Source organism: Ruditapes philippinarum, unplaced genomic scaffold, assembly GCF_026571515.1.
Source record: "Ruditapes philippinarum isolate M1 unplaced genomic scaffold, ASM2657151v2 ctg6320_1_1_1_1, whole genome shotgun sequence".
Taxonomy (NCBI): domain Eukaryota; kingdom Metazoa; phylum Mollusca; class Bivalvia; order Venerida; family Veneridae; genus Ruditapes; species Ruditapes philippinarum.
The window spans coordinates 1-23,398 of NW_026852934.1; the positions used below are offsets into that span (position 1 = coordinate 1).

At 32.9% G+C, this 23,398-nt stretch overlaps 3 protein-coding genes across 4 annotated transcripts; 1 reads left to right on the forward strand and 2 right to left on the reverse strand.

Annotated features, from left to right (window-relative positions):
• The first annotated feature begins 2,784 nt into the window (after positions 1–2,784).
• Positions 2,785–18,284, forward strand: LOC132728434 (uncharacterized). Of its 2 annotated transcripts, none has more exons than XM_060714080.1 (8): positions 2,785–2,938; positions 6,664–6,813; positions 10,914–11,062; positions 11,572–11,704; positions 12,282–12,377; positions 12,787–12,957; positions 13,609–13,705; positions 14,560–18,284. In XM_060714080.1, exons 1-8 carry the CDS (start codon positions 2,851–2,853, stop codon positions 14,912–14,914), a joined length of 1,239 nt encoding a protein of 412 aa, XP_060570063.1. In that variant the 5' UTR covers positions 2,785–2,850; the 3' UTR covers positions 14,915–18,284. The 2 variants fall into 2 exon arrangements, with proteins under 2 accessions (XP_060570063.1, XP_060570069.1); XM_060714086.1 differs by having other exon boundaries at positions 12,787–12,930.
• Positions 18,285–19,333: 1,049 nt separating this feature from the next.
• LOC132728451 (uncharacterized protein K02A2.6-like) lies at positions 19,334–20,800 on the reverse strand. The gene has a single exon (XM_060714097.1). It carries the CDS (start codon positions 20,798–20,800, stop codon positions 19,334–19,336), a length of 1,467 nt encoding a protein of 488 aa, XP_060570080.1.
• Positions 20,801–21,372: 572 nt separating this feature from the next.
• LOC132728415 (uncharacterized protein K02A2.6-like) lies at positions 21,373–23,334 on the reverse strand. The gene has a single exon (XM_060714062.1). The coding sequence runs from the start codon at positions 23,332–23,334 to the stop codon at positions 21,373–21,375; it is 1,962 nt and encodes a 653-aa protein (XP_060570045.1).
• Positions 23,335–23,398: the final 64 nt, after the last annotated feature.

A 23,398-nucleotide genomic window follows, 5' to 3' on the forward strand; every position in this document is an offset into this window, starting at 1 on the left:
CCCCTTATTTTGATTTTGGAGTCCACTGAATCAAAGGTCAAGGTCACAGGGGCCTTGACCTTTAAAAAGCTTGCCGCCCAATAACTTGAGAATTCCTTTGGCCCACAGTCTTCATATTTGGTATGGAGGTTAGTCATGATTAGAAGATGACCCCTATTGATTTTGGAAGTCACTGAATCAAAGGTCAAGGTCACAGGGGCCTTGACTTTAAAAAGCTTGCCGCCCAATAACTTGAGATTCCTTTGGCCCACAGTCTTCATATTTGGCATGGAGGTTTGTCATAATTAGTCGATGACTCCTATTGACTTTGAGGTCACTGGGTCAAAGGTAAAGGTCACAGGGGCCTTGTCTAAAAAAAAGCTTGTCCGCCCAATAACTTTAGTTTCCTTTGACCCACAGTCTTCATATTTGGCATGGAGGTTAGTCATGATAAGTTAATGACCCCTATTGATTTTGAGGTTACTGGGTCAAAGGTCAAGGTCACAGGGCCCTTGACTAAAAAACTTGATTTTAAAATTTTCACATTTGAAGCAGGAGAATACATATCTTAGCAATGCACTGGCTTAGTAACCTCAGGTTTGGCAGGGTGGTTGTCCTTGAGTTCTAAATGGCCACTGTTGATTCTGACAAAGTGGTATGCGGGGGTATTCACGCCATGACAGTGGCAGTTCTAGTTCAATAAGGTTGTAATACTTATAAAATATAATACGCTCATCCTAGTTTTTGACACATAATGCAATATGTAAGGCAAGCTTAATCATTAAAGATTAATTTAGCACCTAAAACTCACTTTTAAACGATGAAAATTACCATTTTCGACGAGTGTTTTGCAGTATATACAATAGTTTTCCGACGAACTCCGTGACAGTTATCACAAGAACTCCTTGACATGTTATCATAAGAACTCCATCCCTCGTGTAACACTTCCTCCCCCGTGGTCACTTTTTGAAAAAAAAGTCGTGAAAGAGAGCGCCGTGGTGTTACATGCTAATAAATGCGGTATAAAATCGGTAAATGTGCAACTTGCAAAATGCTACCAAAACGAATGTGTGTTAAGATCTGCGCCGTTGTTTCAAAATTTGAATAATGTTATCAACCGTGTGCCTCTTTTTAATGATCGACATCCACTCATCAGCAAGAATAAATAACGCTGAAAACCGTTCAACGAAATAATGTTTAGGGCTTTTGTGCTATAGTACCTATGAAAGAGTAAAACTTAATGCACTAAAATTTGTTTCGTTGAATTGTTTTCAGCCTTTTTATTTTTGTTGATGAGTGGATGTCGATGTCGATGTAATCATTAAATAGAGGCGAACGGTTGATGAAGTTACTCAAATGTTGAAGAGATTCAAATTTAAATACCATATATCTTTAAAAGGAAAGCATTTTTGAAGGTATGGTTTGGAATATTTAGTGACAAAATGTTGACGTTTACGAATCGTATCTTAAAATGATTTATTATCATGAAGAAATGTAAGATTTTGTGACATTTAAAAAAAATGCTACATTTCATCAGAAAATGTGGTTATTTTCAATCAAAATTCACGTAATGTAAAGCTGGCAGAGGACCTAAAAATGTTAGCATGCTCCTTTAGATGTTGACTAGTTATCCATAACATTGATTTACTCGAACACATCAGTTGGGATATGTTAAAGATAGATAGATACTGAGCGCCCTTGAATTATGGTTTTATACCGACATGTATAAACTAGTACGGCTGTCGTCGCGTTAAACGGTTGTCTTCCCATTTGATTGTACGGTGTGATTTGGGAAGCGTTAGGACACGAAAATTCCATTATGTCCATACTACTAGTACTCGTTAGGACGGGTACGCTTTGAACAGTCAAAGTCGTAATGTGCCAGGAATCCGACTGTATGCATATTTGGTTGCTCGTAATGGTTTATCATGAATTAATCATATTCCGATTAACTCTGTGTATAATATCATGCAGTTCTATTAAGCGTCTGTCTGACCAGGACCATACAATGCTTCTTGCCAACAATCAGTGTTATGTACGGAAAATGACGAAATTTGCCGAATGTACACAAGCTCTTAAAAATAAATGATTACTAAGTTTTCTATGCATTAAAATATGTTTAACCACGTAAAACACGAATTTGTCATACAACACTACGTTTAGATGTATACGAGCTGTTTAATTATTACGCGGTAATGTTTCTTTAGACAATTCAAACCAATTCACACTCAGGTTCTTAGAAGGGACATCAATTTTAAATGTATTTCCCTTGTTTGTGACTTTTCTTGGTATTAATTTGCACAGTATGTATGAAATGAAATAACCTACTTTTCTCATCAAACCAGTGCGGTGACACAGGGGTGACATGTGTGTGTTTTTATTTATCTCATGCGCACGCGATACTATGTCGTGGCCACCACGACATAATATTTCGCGCGAAACACTAAAATATCTCGTGGCCACGACTTAGTTACCCGTGGCCATGACTAAGTAACCCGTGGCCACGACTTAGTAACCCATTGCCACGACATAGTATCTCGTGGCCATAACAAAGTATCTCGTATGTACGAGATAAATAAAAACACACACACATGTCACCTCTGTGCCACCGTAAGCCAGTGATGTTGTTGCCTCTTTATATATATTTGAAACGCACTTACCCCAAAATAAATCAACTACCTAAAATTGATCGCAGTTGTTGTTCAGAGTCAGTCAGTCCTTCGTGAATAGTCGTGAGATAGTGTTGTTAAAGTGTATCTTATTGTGTTTAGGCTGTTTAAATGAGCACCGATTTGTATTTCAGATGCAAGTCAGGAAATTAGCTCACCAACAATTATAAAACAATCAACGGTAAAATTAACAACAAGAACGATGCCACAACCCACAACGAAAACAACAACATCCAAACCTACAACAACAAAAACAGCAACAACACAAACAACAACTACTACGCAATCAGGTACAAAAAAAAACCGGCTTTAAGTTTAATTATATTGTATTATATCAAAATATACAAACAATATACAATTTCATAATTTTACAAACATAATCAAGCGTACATACAAAAGGGTTTGCCAAAACTTCTAACAACATTATCGTGGGCCCTTCCCTGATGTTAGTCAAAATAAGTTTATACTATTTTATTATCAAATTCTATCGAATTTCAGTTTTAATTAATTTTTCAGGAAGTAATTTTAACAAATGTTTTATAAATTATGTAAATATAAATAAATCTCATGAGAAAAATAAAAAAATAGAAATATAGATAAGCATTATAATACAATTATGATTCTAAGAATGATTAAGTTAAGTTATTTAAATGTATAAAATATAAGTTTTAAAAGTCAATAGTGTTTCATTTTAAGTTATTTATGGCTTTTGAATTTAGTATTTTAAGTATCAACTTTTGAGAAAAAAATTATAAATAATGAATGAAATAATAAAATTATTGTAATAACAAAACTGCAAATAAATAAATAAATACGAAGATATTGACCACACAAAACCCTGTTTCAACAAAATTTACTGTTTCAGCAGTAAAATGTCTGATTTTATTCAATTAGATCTCTTGCTTGATTTAATAAAAGTCTGTACTTCTTTAAAAATAAATACATTTTTGGATTCAGAACACTCTTCTATTCCAAACAAAAAAATTCGTACACTCAGAGGATGAAAAAATATTGTATTTAAGAACAATGTTCGTCTTTGTTCACTGTATAATTTGCATTTAAAAAAGTGTTTTGAATTTCCAATGTATGCTCCACATACACAAGATGGACTGGAAAAAATGTGATTATCATATAAATCCGAAATAAGGTTACTGCAGTTGTTTCTAAAACGTGTATGATGTACAGAGAGAGAGAAGCGTTCACCTTTAATGAAAAATAAAGGAACCCATAGGGTTTTAAATATTTGTTTAATGTTTGCTTTAAAGAAAGGGAGGGTTTCTGTTAAAACAACAGAAGCACCAACGACACGGGTATCAACAACTAGAGTTACAAAGCCTACAGAAACACCATCAACTACACGAAAAGAGATTGTTACATCTGCAACACAACACACCAACACAACTACAGAATAAACAAACACATTAAACCTATAATCAATCCAAAAATGCCTGCGTCTCGCCAAGCAAAACACATTCCTGGTGAGGATCGAGCCGGGCCGTCTGTCGTTGTGTGGATAGTACTTGGAGCTGCAATACTTTTAGTTGTCCCCGGCGCCGCCGTCGGTTACTTTGTATATCAACAGAAGCAGAAACAGCAGCGCGAGAAACTGGGTCCACTATGTTCCACTGTTGGGGAAATTTTCTGAATTAGTACTGATCAATAGCGAACAGTGCAAACCACGATAAGACGGCACGGATATGCGGATTGATCGTGGTCTGCATTGATCGCATTGCCGCCCAAGGCTAAAGGTTAATATATATCGGTTTTACATTTTCGAGGTTTAAGCATACTATAGCATCACCTTATTATTTACCATATTGGTTTCTATGTTTAGATTTATAATAAAAATGTTAAGTTGTATGTTCACAGAAATTAACACCTTTTCTTAACATTGGAATGCAATGTTTGATATTGGATGATAGATCAGCGACTCTAAGTCTAAACAGGCATCACTGTACATGTATTTCATGTATTTGAAATAACATTGTACATATAACTTTTTTTTCAAATGACATGGTGATTTTATTACTGAGACTTAATTTAATTGGGAAGGAACTGTTATACGGAAGATGGAGTTTTTCTAATAACTTGTCAGGAGTTCTTCTGATAATTGTCACTGACTTCTTGGAAAACGTTAAGTTTTCCAAAGAAATCCATACTGAAGCGTTTTCCAGGAACTTCATGACATTTACCAGGAAAACTCCTGACAGGTTATCACAGAAGAACATTTATTATAAAACAATACTTTAAATGGCTTAATTAAAATAATTTCCCCGCCTCATCTGTAATTTGCCGGTATAATTACATTAAGAGGTATGAAACGTTCAATGTTAGCTGATAAATCGTTCAAATTTTATTCTATATTTTAATTTATGTCTTAAAATGTACACATGAACAATCACTTGAGAATCCTGTAAGAAAATTAAAATTCAAGGCGATTTTGCATTGCGTATATTTAAAAAGTGTATCCCTATCCGGATTTGGCGGACCAATTCATAAAATTATGAAATTGTAACGTTTTACTTTTACTTCCATATGTGTCAATGAAATAAGTCTCAAAATGCACGTTAATGTATTGTTTACGGAATGTTATGATAGCTTCTTAATTAGTAAAAACTTATTCAATCTATTTCATATTAGTTTTCAAATATGCACATGAATAATCTCTAGAGAATGTTGTAAGGAAATAACATTAAGCGCGATGTGCAGTTCGTGATATTAGAAAATGAACCGACTATCTGGATTTTGTTCAGACCAATTCAAAAAATTGTCCAATTCATAAACTCAAGATAACAGTTGAGCATGTTTATACTGAGTAACATTAATTAAACACCTTCATCTTTTTCATCTTTTTTGTGCACAATAGATCAACAGATTTATCTAATACGGATAATAATATATCATCTTAGTTTATTTTGCAATTTGTTTACAAAGTTCATATCTTTTTCATTTGATTATATTTCAAAGACAGTCACCCGCTTAATTAAATTCACAAAGCCGACACAATAACATTTAAAAAGAATTTCCTTAAGCTTTGTACGATTAAAGGAAATCATTGCTGTAACAAATTTATGGACAAAATGGGGTTCCGTAATAAACTTACTACTGTTTCAAATGTATAGCACACGTCATAAAACAAATATCTAAAAATTGATCTTAATTTAAATAAAACATTTTAGAGAGTAAGAACAGCAACAATTTAGTTATGACTTTAAGGTATTAAATGCATTTTCTGGTGATTTTTTAACCCTTTTCTTTTCTTTTTTTGGTGATATAAGAGTTAACTGTTTGAATTCGTCTAAGAAATCTTTAGGACTTGATTGCAGACGATTTCCAGCCGAAGAAAGAAACAAACATGGTTGTCGAGATATAACTATTTATATCAGAATGTTTGATCCAATTACAGCGGTAATGTTTCTTTAGACAATTCAAACCAATTCACACTCAGGTTCTTAGAAGGGACATCAATTTAAGTGTATTTCCCTTGTTTGTGACTTTTCTTGGTATTAATTTGCACAGTATGTATGAAATGAAATAACCTACTTTTCTCATCAAACAAGTGCGGTGACACAGAGGTGACATGTGTGTGTTTTTATTTATCTCATGCGCACGCGATACCATGTCGTGGCCACCACGACAAAGTATTTCGCGCGAAACACTAAAATATCTCGTGGCCACGACTTAGTTACCCGTGGCCATGACTTAGTAACCCGTGGCCACGACTTAGTAACCCATGGCCACGACATAGTATCTCGTGGCCATGACAAAGTATCTCGTATGTACGAGATAAATAAAAACACACACGCATGTCACCTCTGTGCCACCGTAAGCCAGTGATGTTGTTGCCTCTTTATATATATTTAAACGCACTTACCCCAAAATAAATTAACTACCTAATTGATTGCAGTTGTTGTTCGGAGTCAGTCAGTCCTTCGTGAATAGTCGTGAGATAGTGTTGTTAAAGTGTATCTTATTGTGTTTAGGCTGTTTAAATGAGCACCGATTTGTATTTCAGATGCAAGTCAGGAAATAAGCTCACCAACAACTATAAAACAATCAACGGTAAAATTAACAACAAGAACGATGCCACAACCCACAACGAAAACAACAACATCCAAACCTACAACAAAAACAACAACAACACAAACAACTACTACGCAATCAGGTACAAAAAAACCGGCTTTAAGTTTAATTATATTGTATTATATCAAAATATACAAACAATATACAATTTCATAATTTTACAAACATAATCAAGCGTACATACAAAAGGGTTTGCCAAAACTTCTAACAACATTATCGTGGGCCCTTCCCTGATGTTAGTCAAAATAAGTTTATACTATTTTATTATCAAATTCTATCGACTTTCAGTTTTAATTAATTTTTCAGGAAGTGATTTTAATAAATGTTTTATAAATTATGTAAATATAAATAAATCTCATGAGAAAAATAAAAAAATAGAAATATAGAAAAGCATTATAATACAATTATGATTCTAAGAATGATTAAGTTAAGTTATTTAAATGTATAAAATATAAGTTTTAAAAGTCAATAGTGTTAAATTTTAAGTTATTTATGGCTTTTGAATTTAGTGTTTTAAGTATCAACTTTTGAGAAAAAATTATAAACAATGAATGAAATAATAAAATTATTGTAATAACAAAACTGCAAATAAATAAATAAATACGAAGATATTGACCACACAAAACCCTGTTTCAACAAAATTTACCGTTTCAGCAGTAAAATGTCTGATTTTATTCAATTAGATCTCTTGCTTGATTTAATAAAAGTCTGTACTTCTTTAAAAATAAATACATTTTTGGATTCAGAACACTCTTCTATTCCAAACAAAAAAATTCGTACACTCAGAGGATGAAAAAATATTGTATTTAAGAACAATGTTCGTCTTTGTTCACTGTATAATTTGCATTTTAAAAAAGTGTTTTGAATTTCCAATGTATGCTCCACATACACAAGATGGACTGGAAAAAAATGTGATTATCATATAAATCCGAATTAAAGTTACTGCAGTTGTTTCTAAAACGTGTATGATGTACAGAGAGAGAGAAGCGTTCACCTTTAATGAAAAATAAAGGGACCCATAAAGATTTAAATATTATTTTAATGTTTGCTTTAAAGAAAGGGAGGGTTTCTGTTAAAACAACAGAAGCACCAACGACACGGGTATCAACAACTAGAGTTACAAAGCCTACAGAAACACCATCAACTACACGAAAAGAGATTGTTACATCTGCAACACAACACACCAACACAACTACAGAATAAACAAACACTTTAAACCTATAATCAATCCAAAAATGCCTGCGTCTCGCCAAGCAAAACACATTCCTGGTGAGGATCGAGCCGGGCCGTCTGTCGTTGTGTGGATAGTACTTGGAGCTGCAATACTTTTAGTTGTCCCCGGCGCCGCCGTCGGTTACTTTGTATATCAACAGAAGCAGAAACAGTAGCGCGAGAAACTGGGTCCACTATGTTCCACTGTTGGGGAAATTTTCTGAATTAGTACTGATCAATAGCGAACAGTGCAAACCACGATAAGACGATACGGATATGCGGGTTGATCGTGGTCTGCACTGATCGCATTGCTCCCAAGGCTAAAGGCTAATAAATATCGGGTTTACATGTTAGAGGTTTAAGCATACTATAAAATCACCTTATTATTAACCATATTGGTTTCTATGTTTAGATTTATGATAGAAATGTTAAGTTGTATGTTCACAGAAATTAACACCTCTTCTTAACATTGGAATGCAATGTTTGATATTGGATGATAGATCAGCGACTCTAAGTCTAAACAGGCATCACTGTACATGTATTTCATGTATTTGAAATAACATTGTACATATAACTTTTTTTCAAATGACATGGTGATTTTATTACTGAGACTTAATTTAATTGGGAAGGAACTGTTATACGGAAGATGGAGTTTTTCTAATAACTTGTCAGGAGTTCTTCTGATAATTGTCACTGACTTCTTGGAAAACGTTAAGTTATCCAAAGAAATCCATACTGAAGCGTTTTCCAGGAACTTATTGACATTTACCAGGAAAACTCCTGACAGGTTATCACAGAAGAACATTTATTATAAAACAATACTTTAAATGGCTTTATTTAAATAATTTCTCCGCCTCATCTGTAATTTGCCGGTATAATTACATTTAGAGGTATGCAACGTTCAATGTTAGCTGATAAATCGTTCAAATTTTATTCTATATTTTAATTTATGTCTTAAAATGTACACATGAACAATCACTTGAGAATCCTGTAAGAAAATTAAAATTCAAGGCGATTTTGCATTGAGTATATTTAGAAAGTGTATCCCTATCCGGATTTGGCGGACCAATTCATAAAATTATGAAATTGTAACGTTTTACTTTTACTTCCATATGTGTCAATGAAATAAGTCTCAAAATGCACGTTAATGTATTGTTTACGGAATGTTATGATAGCTTCTTAATTAGTAAAAACTTATTCAATCTATTTCATATTAGTTTTCAAATATGCACATGAATAATCTCTAGAGAATGTTGTAAGGAAATAATATTAAGCGCGATGTGCAGTTCGTGATATTAGAAAATGAACCGACTATCCGGATTTTGTTCAGACCAATTCAAAAAATTGTCCAATTCATAAACTCAAGATAACAGTTGAGCATGTTTATACTGAGTAACATTAATTAAACACCTTCATCTTTTTCATCTTTTTTGTGCACAATAGATCAACAGATTTATCTAATACGGATAATAATATATCATCTTAGTTTATTTTGCAATTTGTTTACAAAGTTCATATCTTTTTCATTTGATTATGTTTCAAAGACAGTCACCCGCTTAATTAAATTCACAAAGCCGACACAATAACATTTAAAAAGAATTTCCTTAAGCTTTGTACGATTAAAGGAAATCATTGCTGTAACAAATTTATGGACAAAATGGGGTTCCGTTATAAACTTACTACTGTTTCAAATGTATAGCACACGTCATAAAACAAATATCTAAAAATTGATCTTAATTTAAATAAAACATTTTAGAGAGTAAGAACAGCAACAATTTAGTTATGACTTTAAGGTATTAAATGCATTTTCTGGTGATTTTTTAACCCTTTTCTTTTTTTGGTTATATAAGAGTTAACTGTTTGAACTCGTCTAAGAAATCTTTAGGACTTGATTGCAGACGATTGCCAGCCTAAGAAAGAATTTCTGAAAATTGGATAAAGATTTATAATTCAATGATGGGGAATGTTTGATATGTATGAAACAGAGCATTGTAACAGTGTTGTTACGAATGATAATGGCATCACCTGCAAATGTCAAGTGTGCGCTGCTTCTTCAAATCTACAAAACCATGACCTTCGCTAATATTTTTTAATTCAAGTGCGCACGCGTTGTGCAGATAAGTGAGGAAATCCTTGGCGGGATTTGAACCCTTACTCGTGAAACATTTTTTTCTGTCATATTGTATAACATTTTCGAGAACTGGAAATAAATAAATAAATTGCTAACTAGTTTCCTACATAACTATGCACATGAAAGTTATTACTTTAGTTTTTATCTTTTATTTTTGTAGGTTTATTTGCAATAAATATATGCACAGATAATGTCTCAGAAATTATATATATATATATATATATATATATATATATATATATATATTTATACTATATATATATATATATATATATATATATATATATATATATATATATATATATATATATATATATATATGTTTTGACCCCACCCCACAAAATATTGCAAACTAAGTATAAATGTGCATTCAACGTAAAAACATGCACAAAAATGCCTGTTGTACAACTACGTAGTATGGCTTGTTGTAAAATGTCATCATTTCACACTTTGACATACTCGAAATACTCGAAATTCAATAAATGTTAAAAATTTTCAACACATCATCAAAATGTATGTCAGCTTCAAATAAAAAGTGCATTAATTAGTTAACTTTTCAAACATCGTTGACAATTTTAATCAACCGTTCGTTTTTTGGCGTCAACCAGTTGACATCTATCAAACTTTGCATGCAACAAGATTCCTATAGCATAAAGAAAATGCATACAATTTATATCTTACTTCTTATTCCATTGCCTAGACGTGGAACACGTGTAAGTAGGGATAAAAATCTACGTAAAAGCATTTGTTGAACCGTAAAACAACATAATTGAAAGTTTAAAAATTGTTATAGGACATATCATGAAATAATACAAAGTAATCGCATCTAATTGTTTCAGCCTACACATCACCGGGCTATCTGGGATGTTTTGAAGATGGATTCGAAATCAGGATACTAAGAGGAACTTTTCAGAAATTAATAAGAAACAGTGGTAAAGCATGTAAGGAATATTGCCTGTCAGCGGGATTCAGATATGCTGGAACGAAGGTTTGTGTTCTGTAACAAGATATAGAATTCATTCATTAGAATTGATTTCTCATGAGAACATAATGTTATGAACATTGAATTGAACATGCTTTCATTATGTACAACATTTAAGTATGTCTTGCTTTACTAGACTTACAAGTTATCTGATACTAATATAAAGAAAGTAAGATTAGTAACGCCGTAATACTAAAGCATTTAAACAATGTGTCCAATTGTTCGTGGTTATTGAACATGACTCTAACAATACCTACATTTTTCATTATAAAAATCATCATAAATGTCCTAAACAATTTTATGAGATAGCCTTGATTTGTTTATATGTTCTTGTCATTGTTCCTCTATTCTCATTCTTTTGAGGTGTACCCCTTTTCGCAGTTTCTATGCCCTACTAGTCGCCTTGCAGTGAATTGTGCAACTGGATATTGTTGGGACTACATTTTCCAAACAGAAGTGCAAAAAGGTTATCCTCATAAAAAAATATCTTTTTTATACTGTTTCTTTTATTATAGGCGGGCTTTGATTGTTATTGTGGAGATACAATAAGAAAGAAACAGTTGTCTGGTGAATGTTATGAACCTTGCCCAGGTCGACATGATGAGTTCTGCGGAGGAATTTCAGAAATATCACTTTATGACACCTGGCGTAAGCATACTATTACATCAGTTAACTTTGTTTTGACTTAGCTCCGTTTAGAAATTGAAATAGATATATCATATGCATGTACATTTTCCGATATTGCCATAACTCCACTTCGCTGGAAGAAAATTAGCTTTATTTACCGTAATTCTACTACGCCTATATGTATTTGGTGTGTTACAATAAACCATACATGAAAATACAACAACAAAAACAACACAAAAGGAATTAAATAGCATCATGATCAGTATGCTAATAGGTATCATTGTAATACGGGACACAATTTCTATAAAAAAATGCGACGAATGTTTCTCGTAGGACCCGTTCCGAAATGGCCGCTTCGTCAGGGGCGAGGTAGTTAAAATACATGTTTCCGATTTCTTTCCGTCTGGCGCCTGGCATAGTGGTGGAAGTTGGGAGGTACGTGGTATGCAAGCAAAAGGTGTCTTATAAGTCAGAAATGGCTGGCCCTTTCAGTAGGGGTGACATTATAATAAACAAGACATTTACCTTTACCTTTTTTATATACGAGTACTTATATACTAATTTTCATTTCATATACTGATGATTACATTTTTATAAGCATGCGCTACGAACCCATGCGACCCCGGGCATGTATGCGACGATCTTGATGTACACACATATAGTTGTATTTGTACACAGAGTGACTGCCACAAAGGTAATTAATTATAACCATTTTAGATATGATTTTATAACTATTTTAGATATGAGTTTACAGGTTTATTACAGGTTTATTAACTGAAATCTGTAAGCCGCTCGTCTGTTTATAACATGGATTTATATATAGTACATAAGAAAAAAAGCACATCTACTCTTAATAAATAATAAATAGAAAAAAAACTTTGTTACAAAATGCAATTCCTATACTAAATGACTTTATCAACAACATTACATAATAAACAGTAACAAATATATTTAGGAATTTTTATAGACATTGAAGGCACTGAAAACTTTATTCGTAGTTATACTTGCACACTGAGTACACTGTCATTGCTGTCATGATCGGATTAATTATTTACTGTCATCAACAAAACATCACTACATCCATAGTTTTTCACGTTTTACAGAAGTAACAGAAACAACACTTCTATCTACACTAAAGTTTACAACACAAGTACATATTACTCAGAAAATCGAGACAGAAACAAGAACAGAAGCTACAACAGATGATGCCGGACATTCAACAGTAAACGTAAATGAGGTGACAGAAGGTAACAAAACGAACCACATAACGACAGGTTATTTCAAAAGCAATATTTCTTTCTACAGCTTTTACCATTGGAAAGAATAATTAGCTCATTGGCATAAAGGACTTTGGATTATTGTTTGAATTCTTGTTCAATCTTCCTATATTGATTTAAAGTCAATATATCTATGGTCATAACTGTTGCCACAATTCTAGTAAAAGCATCACTCAGTTGCACCAATTTACGTAAAAGTAAATAGATTTTGGCAGATTATCCTGTAACACCTCTACTAAACTTGTCGAAACTAAAAACCAACATGATATTAAATCGTGTATTTTTTTATACTTATAAGGACGTAAGTCTTACAAGTTTTCACCTTACAGTTATCACTATATTCGACATGTAAATTATGACTTGATATTATATTAATTCATATAACATATGATAAAGTACCGGAACGTATTGACATAAGTTCTCGTCCAACCTACATCAAGGCTTAATCGCTAAATATTTACCATATGAACATTCAATATTACTGACCATAGTTGTGTCACCTTAGTCGATGGAAATAAAATTTCATTAAAACATTTGACAAAAAGACAATTGTAAGTGAATTTAGAAATAATAGAAATAATTTTTCTTTTAGCATAGATTATAAATGTCATCATGGTTTGTTCATGTTAATGTTTAACACTTCTTCAGATAAGTCAAGCAGATCAACCATCATTGTTGTACCAGTATTAATTACGTTAACCGCAATTGTTGGCATAGTTATCACTTTGGTTGTTATCAAGAAGAGGTAAACAAGCGTGTTCATTTCCATTTGAAACAATTTATAAAAAGATTTGCGAGAAATTTACTAAAGTCCTTATATACTGGTCGTTCTTTAAAGCAGCACGCCTCCAGATTCATGTTATTTTGTTATGAATGTATTAAAAATGAAATATTGTAAGATGAACAAATAAAACAATATACATATTGCAATCGGTACTTACAATCCAAAAAAATACCAAAAGGTGGCCAACATATGCAAAAACAGCCCTCGATGCGTTAGGGCCGCAGTAAAAACATGGTGGTCAAATACTGCAAAAGCAGACTTTAACCGCATATAACATGTAAAATATCACTTGGAACTTGAATGTTTTTACCTTTCTTAAAATTTTAGTACATTTTTCTCAATATTGATTTTCTTGAAATATGTTGGCTAAGCTGGAGGCATGCAACTTTAACTCCTAGTCGAAAGGTTGATCACCTTTCCTTTGAAAGATAAATACATTTTATTCCGTCCATTATGATTTTTAGAAAAAGTTTGAATCTTAATTAACATAAACACTATGTTTTAGCAATAATAGGAAAATGAGAATCAGTCCGTCGGTACATTTAATCTTTGATCATCTTTTGGGTATATACAAAAATTTACATTATCATCCCGGGAAAATATCTTGGCATATACTTTGCATAATTGAATTGTTTTTCATATATTTTACATTTATTTTCAAATATGACGATAAGCTCTTATCGTTGGACAATTTTTCAGGTTTCCATTTGACCATTTCATTAAAAAGGTGAAACCCTACTTAAACAATAGCTGAATTTCTTTCAACTCTTTCTACATGTAATTTAATTTCGCTTGTATCATTTTGTTCAATACAGACGGCAAAGAAAAAGCGATGATATATATCATGAATATGATGAACCAAGTGAGTTAGCTTTACAGACGACAAACCATGCGTTTATCAAACAGCCTGTCAAATCACACATTGTAAACAACGAGACGCAACAACCTGATGAAACATTTGCAGATTGTGAAGAAGCGGCACAATCGACTGATGGTTGGTATGAATTGTTGCAGCATAACGTAGATTCTTCTGGCGAATATACAACAATTGATGTACATAAAACAGGTACTCACAACAAGACATATCCAAATGGACTTTACGAAACGTTAAATAAGACAAATCAACACGAGGTATTGTACAGCAAAATAAAACAAGACCAAAAGAATTAGTGTAGACAAAAAATTGTATATATTGAGAGGACATACCTTTCTAACAGAATTTTCATGCACAAAATTCAAAATGACATTTTATTATATACATTTTTTTTCATTTCGAGGTGTTAAAGTAAGGCTCAGTCATTCGGTATATTGTTTTTACTTTCGTGTCAGATACTGATGCTTGGCAGTTACCTTAGACAGAAAATTGATTCTTTTCCAAACCATGCAACAATTCGTAAACAGTATTAAAAATATAAAGAAATTTAACCTCACATTTTTTTTTAATACATTTACCTACAATTATTGGAGAGATCTTGAGCTAATGTTTGACACAGTTTTTAGTCGGCAATGACGGGTGAATTTTGTTCAAGATATTTGTGGTATTAAGTTATTTATTAACGCAATAAAACATAATTTGTTTTTAGAACAGCTTGGTATATAGCACTTTAAGAAAAGTGGTTCTCTAATTGATATAATCCAACTTGTTTCAAATTTTACTTATGTTGGTTTATATTTGTTTAAAATGGACGAGCAGTCTGCTTTAAATGTAACGTAAAGCATTTAAAGGGATTTCTAAACTAACAGTTACTTATGTACATGTGTGATTCAAAGATATATTTTACTGTAGACCAACAATAAGGATATGAAACCGAATTATGATGTAACAAATGCCATACATATGACTGTATTTGGTATTTCAATGTTTTATAAAGTCATGTTATCATTGTTATTAAACTATATCTGTATAAAGACATAAGTGAAGTTTGAATTCCATCAAAATATATTATAAACCCTTTTCTTGCACACATCTTACAAAGAACTTAGATGTCACACAGATCTTGTGAGACACAATTTTCTCAAGCAATTTCAATGTTTATTATTTGCAACAGTGTGATTGACACTTGTAAGCTTTGTAATTGACACATTTTACCTTGTATGTACGTATGTATGTATGTATGTGTGCGTGTGTGTTTGTGTGTGCGTGCGTGCGTATCTATCCCCCTCAGGCGGAAGCTGTTTATTTGTTTTTTTCTTTTTTTCATCTCTCATGATAATTATTAATTTTCCTCTTACAAATACCTTAAAATAATACTGTACTGTGTGTAGAAATTTATTAAATAAAACCATGTCATGTGTTGAAATTAACAAATATTCACCACTGCTATCTATGTATACTCATGTGTTATATTATGTTACTTAAGTTAATAAAGATATGTTCTGTTCTGTTAAACAAATATAATCATGCTTCATTTCAACAGGGTTTGTAATTCGTTACTATTAATTATAGCATATTACTTTTAATTATTTTCTTAAATTTTCCATTTTAAAGTTCACAGCTAATGTATATATGAAACTCTTCCCTTATCCGGATGTTTCTAATTATGAAAATTAACGTCGAACTTTTGGTTTTAAATTTGTCAAATAACGACCAATTTCTGTAAGATAATAGTTTCAAAATGCACGTTTATCTATTGTGTAAAAATGATATTATACATTTTAAAATCCTGCCAAATATACCACATAGGAAAATGATATTAAACACCATTTGGCAGTTTCGGTAAGAAGTTAATAGATTTCTGAAACAAAAGTATTTTACATAAAGATAAACAAAGAATATCTTTAATGAATAAACATGTGAAAAGTTATGAATTTGATTGGATGATTGCCTAAATTTTCTTTTACCGTGACGTAATTAAGCAATAAAATTAGGCGGTGTTTGGCTTATGCAGTTCATATTTTTAATTACTAATGCAAAAAGAATGTATCAATCTGGTAATACATTGATTGAATTGCAATATGAATCAATGACAGATCTGATTGGCCCCCAATGCATGTTCACACCCAAACACTTGTGAAAGACATTATCATCACATGACATAATATAGTTAACATATTACGCAACAGAAGTTCAGATCGATCAATTAAGTTTTATTACCCTAAAATCAGATTTAGATAACATTGCATGGTGTGAAAAACACAAATGACCCCTCTTTGGATATATCACTAAAAATAAAATATAGATCATTTAGCCATAAATTTTACATACAATTTATGAAGGAAATTAGCTCTAAAAAGACGGGATTTTTAGTTTGTTTTTCATTCATTCATTCGTTCGTACGTACGTACGTACGTTCGTTCGTTTGTTCGTTCATTCATTCAACTATCGGTAATTAACGCTATTGCAAAACATTCCGTCATTCACTAAATATGTGTTGTTTTTCATTTAAAGAGGGTTTGTAATTCGTTACATATTACTTATACCCCATTGCATTTTATTATTTTCTATTATTTTCCAAATATTTTTTTAAAGTTCACGGCTCGTGTAAATAGAAAATTCTTCCACTATCCAGATATTTCCAATTATGAAAAATAACGTGTAAATTTGTCAAATCGCAGCGGATTTCATTCAGATTAGTCTCAGAATGCACGTTTGTCTACATTGTGTAAAAATGATATTATATATTTTAAAATCCTGCCACATGTACTCAGCTCTTCAAAGAAATCACCCTAATTGCTGATACAAATATGGAATTTCAGTTGAAAATCGCCGATTTTTTGCCTCTTTTATCATAAAAAAAACCTCTATTTTTGTAAAAAGAAAAACTTGGTAAAAAAATGCGTAATGGCAAATGTTATAACATTAATATATGAAGCTTTTAAATTAGTAAAATCATATTCAATCTATTTCATGTTAGTTTTAATATGTGAAAAATCTCTAGAAAATGTTGTAAGAAAAATGATATTTAACACAATGTGCAGTTCGCGTTTTTAGAAAATTTACCCACTATCCGGACTTTGTTCAGACCAATACATAAAATTTACCAATTCCTTAACTCAAGATGACTTTGTCTGTTCGTGTAGGCAGGGCCTCCTTCAAAAGACAGGAATTCGAGATTACCTTGTTTGTTTGTGTCAAGATGACTTTGTCTGTAACTGTAGGCAAGGATTCCTTTGACAGACAGAATCTAAAGCTAACTGTGTCTGTTTGTGTAGACAGATTGACAGATTATCTATATATAAGAGTTAAAGATTGATTTAATTCGCATTTCACAGATAAAGTCTTTTTTAACATAGATCCAATTCGTTCATTATAAGATTTCTTTTTATGCACATAGTAAAACTTCTTAAATCTACGAATGACATTTCTTTTAGTTGTAGATAACTGTTATGCACGGCATTCACGTGCAGAATTATAACTTGATTGTGCTAATAATTCATACTTAGTGCTATACATATATAGTTAAGATATTTGTAAAAATCTTAGAAATGTCTCTATCTTTTTCTTATCAGTGTGCTGTGTAAATTGATAATTATACATTTTCTCTTGTACCGGCGGAACTATACATTTATGCAAACATTTTGTTCCCAATATTGTATTGTAAAATGCTTGGGTGAAAATAAATGATATGTTATGATCGGTTCTTATGAATGATTATGATTTTATATTTAAAATTCAAAATATCATCTATTATATCAAATCAAAGTTGTAAAAACATCACTTCCTGTTATGTCCAGGGTATAGATATTATACGAAACACATTTGATTGTAACTACGTTTATTTAGAAAGCCAGGTTATATCTTGACCGGAAGTTTAGTACTGTTTTTACCCATCATGCAATATAGTTATAAATAGCAGACTACAGTAATGAAGGATATTACATCCCTCCTCTTCTTGGATTGAAACATCATCTTATATAAATTTATTATTGTAAATATTATCAAATCAATATTATTTTTTAATTAATGATTTTTTTAGTTCTAAATACAATACATATTCAAATAACCAAAATCATAAACATGTACATTGTATATAATGTTTCTACAGATGGAACACAAATTCAGCATCTAACTGTAATTGTCCAAGTTTGTTTATATCAGCATTCCTTATTCCACGTGGTCTGTTATAAAGCAATTAATCATGAGGAAAACTGGGAACTGTCCGAATTCCAACCGTTTGTAGGTCAGTTTTACTACAGCTTTATTACCAATGAATAACGTTAGTCAATGAAACTTTTCTACTACTTGAGCAATATCAGACATATTACACTTTACAAACATGGATAATTTCCTTGTCTCTCCAACATCATAATTAATTAGACACATTAGTTATATTTTTTTATTTGATATCCTTGAGTTTGATAATATTTAAATGATATAAAAGCATTTAATAATATAAACCCTATAATAAACTCCGGAGGGGATATTCCAGTATGCTCCACTATATGTGTGTATTGTCAAACATTCATTCATTATATGATTCGCTATTTGGGTATTACTTAATTAATTATTCATGTTCTCGAATATAATAATTACTTTGATAATTCTAAATTTAATCAAACACATATATATCCATGATGTACAATCGAATAAAACACATACGATTGGCATTATTATGGCCAATTCACTTTCTTTTAAAATACACGCTCTGTTTAGCGCGGCACATAATCTTTTAAGTATGGTGGAGGACGTCTGTCACGTGTTGGCCTTGTCCTCGCCAAACCCGATTGCGGACTCGCGTGTGAATTCTGTTCATTTCCTATTATCTCCCCTTCATCGAGGTCGTTTTCAGATGTTTCCGGTTCCTTCCCAACAATTCGAGGATCAACAGTTTTCATAACTGACGAATTTCGAGTCATACAATGACCAGCATCGTTCCTCACACTTATCATTGTCCCTTTTTTGTCAATGTATATTGAATCAGATTTTGTTCTGGCTTCATTTCTTACTAACACCCGATCCCCTACGTTAATTGATCTGTCCCTTGCATGTATCCGTTCGTCTTCATATCGTTTTGCTTTCATTTTCGAAAAATCGTCGTTCTGTTGCGCTATTTCTCTTGTTTGAAGATTTCCACTTTTACCATGACCGATGTTTGGCATTCGAGTCGTCGGATCTCTACCAAACATTAACTTGAATGGCGTATAACCAGTCGATACGTGTGGTGTCGCTCGGTATTGTCTTAAGAAATCATACAGTCCTTGTTTGTAGTTTCGCGCCTCAATAAATGAAGATTTTACACTCTTCATCAGTGGTTTATTGAAGGATTCTGCTTGGGCATTTGCTCTTGGCCATCTCGGTGTGATTTTCCGATGAATTATGCCGTAAAATTTCATGAAGTCAGCAAATGCTTTACTTTGAAATGGAGACCCATTGTCGGTTTTTATCACTTTCGGTATAGCAAACATTGATACAATCTTGTCGAACACCGGTATAACTGTGTTTGCTGAAATATTTTTTATTATTTCAACTATCGGATATCTCGAATACTCGTCTATTACCACAAGTAAATAGTCCCCGTTTTCTAACGGACCACAAAAGTCAGCGCTTATATTGAGCCAAGGTCCCGACGGCAATTCACTCATTCTCAAAGGTTCACGCGGTCTTTGTTCATTTGAATTTGATTGACATGCTAAACACTTTTGAATTGCAGCTTCGATTTCAGAATTCATGTTTGGAAAATATACTTTCGATCTTATGTAACTTTTTGTTTTCACAATTCCTTGGTGACCTTCATGTCCTAGTTTTATTGCTTTTTCACGGAGTGATTTTGGAATCACTAGTTTATCATTTTTCATCAGTAATGATTCATTATACATAGTCAATTCGTCCTTTATACTACGAAAAGATGATAATTCTTCTTTGTTTGTTTCTGGGTCATTCAGTGTTTTCAATTCATACCATTTACCATTCTTTGTAAATTCGACTGCCTTTTGCATTGTCTTATCTTTCAATGATTCCATTTTTATCTCATCTATTGTCATTGCATCTGGTAATGATTGTTCTGCGACAAATGACACGTATTCCTCTGCTAAATTTCGTTCTTCTTTATATTTTAATGGATGACGGGACATAAAGTATGAGGGATTATCTTTCCCTGACCTATACTCTATTTTCATTTTGAACGGTTGAAGTCACAAGCCCCAACGTTCGATTCTTAGTGGTGGTTGTTTCTTTTCCCAAATTTTAGTTAACGGCATGCAATCTGTAATGCATGTGAATGTTGTTGCTCCCTTTAGATACATCGCAAAATGTTCGCATGACCATACCAAAGCCAGTGCTTCCCGTTCTGTCTGACTGTACCTCGTTTCCACTTGTGTTAAAGATCGAGATGCATAAGCCACAACCTTGCCTTCTTGTGGGAGTATTCCCGAGACTCCCACAGGTGATCCATCTGTTATTACTTCAATGTCTTTGCTCGGATTGAAGTATGCCATGACAGTTTCACTGCTCAGATCACTTTTTAATTTCTCGAATGCTGCTTGCTGCTCACTGTCCCATTCCCATTGAGTGTCATTTCTTGTAAGACGTCGTAACGGTTCAGAGATTGTCGCGTAGTTTCGTATAAACCGTGACGAAAATGACGTCATTCCCAGAAAACTTCTCATTTCCGTCACATGTGTAGGCTCCAGCATTTGTTTGACTGCCTCTACCTTCTGAGGTGAAGGTGACATTCCATTTTGCCCGAATACTACTCCAAAAAAGTGATTTCTTTTTTATTGAACTCACATTTAGATCTGTTTAATGTCATGCCACTTTCGTGTATAGCCCGGAAAACTTTATCTAATGCTTTATCGTGATCACTTTGATTTTTCGCGTATACAATAATATCATCCGAAATGTTTTTAGATCCCTCTATACCCTGTATTACTTCACTTATGGTCTTTTGAAAAACCTCACTAGCAGAATTTGTCCCAAAATTCAAACGTTTATACCGATAAAGCCCCATGTGTGTAGCAAATGTTGTGATATACCGTGATTCTTCTTGTAAGACAAGCTGATTGTACCCGGCTTTGAGGTCAAGCTTACTGAATATTTTTGCTCCATTCATATCATGAATTAGTTCATCTATCGTCGGCATTTCATGTCTTTCCCTTTCTATGGCTTTATTGGCCTCTCTCATATCAACACAGAGTCTAACATCGCCATTTTGTTTTGGAGGTGTGACTATTGGTGAAACCCAAGGTGTAGGTTCATTTATAACTTCTTCAATAATATCATTTTCTAAAAATGTAGTAATTTCTTTTTCTACTCTATCTCTCAAATGAAATGGTGTTCTTCTATTTCTTTGTGCTACAGGTTTCACATTTGGATTGATGTGCAATTTCACTGTTTTGTTTTTTAGTTTTCCAATACCTTTATAAATTCCTGGGTATTTATCCTCAATCTTTGTTTTCAAGGAGATGTTCTGTGTTATCTTGACTAATTCCATTTCACATGATGTATCATAGCCGATCAAAACTCCATAGTTTCCTTTCACCAGATAAAATTTTGCTACGGTTATTTTCTCATTCTTTTCAACAGATAAATGCATGTACCCTTTTACTGGAAGCGGATTGCCTCCTCCGTAAGGCAAAAGTTTTGGTAAATATTTTCGTTGAATTTTAGGTTTTCCAATGTAATTATAAGTCCTTTCATCTATAATGTTAACACTCGAACCTGTGTCAATCGTTGCTGTTATTTTCTTTTCATTCACTGTTACTTTTGTTTGAGGCGTTTTCCTTTTGTTTTCCTTTGCGACACTTTTAACTGTTATGTTATAGAGGAATTCTTCCTCTGAATTGGACTGTAAATCCTCTTCACGGCTTACTTCGTTTACTTTGCCTCGTTTTGATTTCTGACAACACCGCGCAAAATGGCCAACTGATGAGCACATGTTGCAGGTTTTCCCTTTCGCTGGACAAGGGGTACCTCTGTGGGGACATTCATATCCACAATTCCTGTATTTATTGGTTGGCAACGCGCGACGATAATTCCCGCGCTGATACGATTGGCCAGTCTCCCGAAAATTCCCACGGTTCTGCGAGTTAAATCCACGTCGTGCAGCCGTTCTCCCACGTGTTGTTCCACCTCGCCCTCTTCGTGCGTAATTTGATACTTTCCTTACTAAGTTTTGGTCATTTTTCTCCATTACTTTGGCGTGTTGGTCACTTTGTTCAAGCATCCTACCCATAGTTAAAATAGCATCCAGTTTTTTGTCAGGTTCACGTAAAGCCCTACGACGTAACTGGTTAGATTTCCCGTGTTGTATAACTTGCTGCAATATTTCGCCATCAATATCTGTAAACCCACAGGTTTTAGCTAGTGTCCGTAATTCCGTCACATATTCGTCAAGGGATTGTTCTTCTGACTGTTTATATGTTCGAAAATTGTATATCTCTATTTGGATGTTCTTCTGTGGCGAAAAATAGTCCCCAAGCACTTTCTTTGTTGCGTCATATGTTTCTTCCGTCTCTTTCTTCTCAACGTCATAAATATCATAAACCTTTTCACCGGCGTAGTGTAATAATAAAGCTCTTTTTTGGTCATCATCGCCCACTAACATTCCCTTGAATAAATTCTCTAAACGACCAATCCATTTTTCCCACCGTGCTCCTGAATTTGTTTTGTCCGTCTCAAGATCGAAACTTGGAAAATGTGGCAAGTTGTTCATTATTTTACTTAGTTTACTTCGTTATCAATCCATAAACTAGTAAAATTTTTAAATCTAGATAATT

Coding starts and splice junctions, on each gene's coding strand:
- LOC132728434 (XM_060714080.1), top strand. CDS start 2,851: ATGCCACAACCCACAACGAAAACAACAACATCCAAACCTACAACAACA. Junction 11,063..11,571: donor TCAGATATGCTGGAACGAAG/GTTTGTGTTCTG, acceptor CTTTTATTATAG/GCGGGCTTTGATTGTTATTG. Junction 12,958..13,608: donor AACGAACCACATAACGACAG/GTTATTTCAAAA, acceptor ACACTTCTTCAG/ATAAGTCAAGCAGATCAACC.
- LOC132728451 (XM_060714097.1), bottom strand. CDS start 20,800: ATGAAAATAGAGTATAGGTCAGGGAAAGATAATCCCTCATACTTTATG.
- LOC132728415 (XM_060714062.1), bottom strand. CDS start 23,334: ATGAACAACTTGCCACATTTTCCAAGTTTCGATCTTGAGACGGACAAA.